At 37.5% G+C, this 3303-nt stretch overlaps 1 protein-coding gene across 1 annotated transcript; it reads left to right on the top strand.

The window, feature by feature from the left end:
- The first annotated feature begins 1158 nt into the window (after window positions 1–1158).
- Window positions 1159–2310, top strand: NEUROD6 (neuronal differentiation 6). The gene has a single exon (XM_049643150.1). It carries the CDS (start codon window positions 1159–1161, stop codon window positions 2170–2172), a length of 1014 nt encoding a protein of 337 aa, XP_049499107.1. The 3' UTR covers window positions 2173–2310.
- The last annotated feature ends 993 nt before the right edge of the window (window positions 2311–3303 follow it).

Below are 3303 nucleotides of genomic sequence, written 5' to 3'. Positions count from 1 at the left end.
TGTGTGTGTGTGTGTGTGTGTGTGTGTGTGTGTGTGTGTGTTGAGGGGGCTGGAGATTGTTACATTCGAAAGTCTGTTTTAACGTGCCTATTTGTTTGAAGACTTTAGATGAAAATACTTGCTACTTCACCAAACGAAAGCCAAAATTGTATTTGAAACACAAATTATTTTCCCCTTTCATTCGGGATTCTGTACACACGTGCACAATTGCAGTCAGAATCCTTGGACCGTTCCTGTCAGATATTAGCTAGAGGGAGACTTCTGTGGCTCGCAGAACAAAAACACTACGAGACTGGTTTTTTGTCCAGGGTGATTTGAACAGCAGTAAACAGACGATTACATTTGGAAAAAATGTAAATGTAAAAGCAGTTTTAACATTTTCTTTGATTTAAAAAAAATGCCAGTGATTCTTGTCTTTTAAAATGTATTTATGGAGTTTATTCCAAATTAGCCTGACCCCCCACCCCCCCTTTTTTTTGGTGAAGGCTGGGAAAACAGTGCCCTTTTACATATATTTCTTCACTGATCAGAAAGAAATCAGTTTAAAAATTGGCTTTGATTAATCTTTTCTTTAAATTCGTAAATGTCAACAGCCACTTATCTAAATTTGCAGTTACATAATACAGCAAATAAAGTTAAGGCTTATTTCTTTTTCGAAAAAAAGAAAGAAACACCTCACAAATTTGTCAGCTAACGGAGAGGTAATACTTTTTCATTTTAAAAACTGGTGTCTCTTTGCATTTTGTACTCAGGGGAATTGGAATTAATGAAATTCTGCATTGCTATATCATGTTTTGCATTTGCTGGAATTCAAAGGTCCTTTTTGTGCATTAAAAATAGTTCAAAATCAAAGGAAAATGGAGATGGTGGTGGCAATGTAATAAATGCTTCTTGTTTTGTTTTCTTTTGATAATTTGCCTGTATAAATTGATCCTCTCGCATGTGTCCATGTAGTTTTTATAATTACGAGTCTGCACAAACTCAAAAATTATAGTTAATGTAAAAAATTGGTCCCCGAATCAGACTTTTTCACGTTTTTCATTTTTTGTATTCTTATGATTAAGTCATTAAATATGCTTTAAGTGTATAAACTTTAAAAATGAAAACACTTTAAATATTGTGCTGGCATTTTTTCAGGTAATTTAAGATTAGAGAACCATGTTAACACTACCGTTTGATGAGTCTGTTGTAATGCCAGAATCCCAGATGTGCAGAAAGTTTTCTAGAGAATGTGAGGACCAGAAGCAAATTAAGAAACCAGAAAGCTTTTCCAAACAGATTGTCCTTCGAGGAAAGAGCATCAAAAGGGCCCCTGGAGAAGAAACCGAGAAGGAAGAAGAGGAGGAAGACAGGGAAGAGGAAGATGAAAATGGCTTGCCCAGAAGGAGGGGTCTTAGGAAAAAAAAGACGACCAAGCTCCGACTGGAGAGGGTCAAGTTCAGGAGACAGGAAGCTAATGCGCGGGAGAGAAACAGGATGCATGGCCTCAACGACGCTCTGGACAATTTAAGAAAAGTGGTCCCCTGTTACTCCAAAACCCAAAAACTGTCCAAAATAGAAACTTTACGACTGGCCAAAAACTACATCTGGGCACTTTCTGAAATCCTGAGAATCGGCAAGAGACCTGATCTGCTCACGTTCGTCCAAAACTTATGCAAAGGTCTTTCCCAGCCGACTACAAACTTGGTGGCAGGCTGCTTGCAGCTCAACGCCAGGAGTTTCCTGATGGGTCAGGGTGGGGAGGCTGCGCACCACACAAGGTCACCCTACTCTACCTTCTACCCGCCCTACCACAGCCCTGAGCTCACCACTCCCCCAGGGCATGGAACTCTTGATAATTCCAAGTCCATGAAACCCTACAATTATTGCAGTGCGTATGAATCCTTCTATGAAAGCACTTCCCCTGAGTGTGCCAGCCCTCAGTTTGAAGGTCCCTTAAGTCCTCCCCCAATTAACTATAATGGGATATTTTCCCTGAAGCAAGAAGAAACCTTGGACTATGGCAAAAATTACAATTACGGCATGCATTACTGTGCAGTGCCACCCAGGGGTCCCCTTGGGCAGGGTGCCATGTTCAGGTTGCCCACCGACAGCCACTTCCCTTACGACTTACATCTGCGCAGCCAATCTCTCACCATGCAAGATGAATTAAATGCAGTTTTTCATAATTAATGAGGAAAATGAAAATAAACAGTGGTCATTCACCTCCCCCGTCTAATTAAGACAAAGCAGATGCTTGTGGGCTGAATAATTGGCACAACTCTATCTAAGGTGTTTACTAGTTTCTGAAGTGTGTTTCAACCATTGTGAGAATTTTCTATGTAATAATAAATCTCTTTTCGTATGAGAACTTCTTTTCCTTTCCTTTTGTCTGTGAAGCACTGTGATTCTGTTTCTACTGGAAGGATTTTTTTTCATGTTTTATTTTCTTTTAAATTCACTTAATTTGTTTGAACAAGGTGTCTAAAAATATACTGTTGAATAAAGACATGCACACAGCATAACTCAATGTCTATTTCAGTTGTACAGTAATTATAAAAATGCATGTTATTAAAATCAGATGAATAAAATGATGTGTTTATAATTACTAGCAATTATATATTATGTATCTCTGAAAATTGAAAATTTAAAATATTGAGAATAACACTAAGGTGACATTGATATTGGAAGATGCATTTGAGGATGTGCAACAATATAAAAAGCTATGCAATTTTCTTTTTATTAAGGATGAATCTAAATGCATTCAATTGGTAACTATTCCTCTTCAAGTTCTGCAGAGGGGGCAACATGATATTTGGGTGGACGGTGTCATGATTTGGGAACAATTATTTCAATCATAAAGAAAAATTTTTCAGCTCTTGTTTTGTATTGTTCAAAAATTATCTGTACAGGTTTGTTATCACAATGTATAATTGTGTTTTTCCACCCCACGTTTTTAAAGCAATTAAACATAGATATTTACACTCCTAAAGGACATCCATTAGCTGTGATATTTTTGCATGATACTTATTATTTCCTGGTACACAGCTGCTTTCTGTCTCTGACACTCCCTCCTCCCCATTGCAGAAACATTTCTTTATTTCAAAACCGTACGAGATAAAACAAATTTCTTAAACAAAATGGCCAAAGCGCTTACAAGAAATTTTTTTTTTTTTTTTTTTTTTTTTTTTTTTTTTGAGTATCTTAAATGAAAGAAGAGGAGCGCACGAGGGTTAAACATCCTGGGGAAACAATGATAAATCCTGGTAACCTTCAGCTCCAGCCGAAATTCGGTGGCAAATTTCCAGCAAACACCAAGAGTGG

This window comes from Panthera uncia, chromosome A2, assembly GCF_023721935.1.
Source record: "Panthera uncia isolate 11264 chromosome A2, Puncia_PCG_1.0, whole genome shotgun sequence".
Taxonomy (NCBI): Eukaryota; Metazoa; Chordata; class Mammalia; order Carnivora; family Felidae; genus Panthera; species Panthera uncia.
This window is presented reverse-complemented; position numbering and strand designations above follow the sequence as displayed.

Bases quoted from the DNA above. Each gene is read 5' to 3' on its own strand.
- NEUROD6 (XM_049643150.1), top strand. From the start codon at position 1,159: ATGTTAACACTACCGTTTGATGAGTCTGTTGTAATGCCAGAATCCCAG.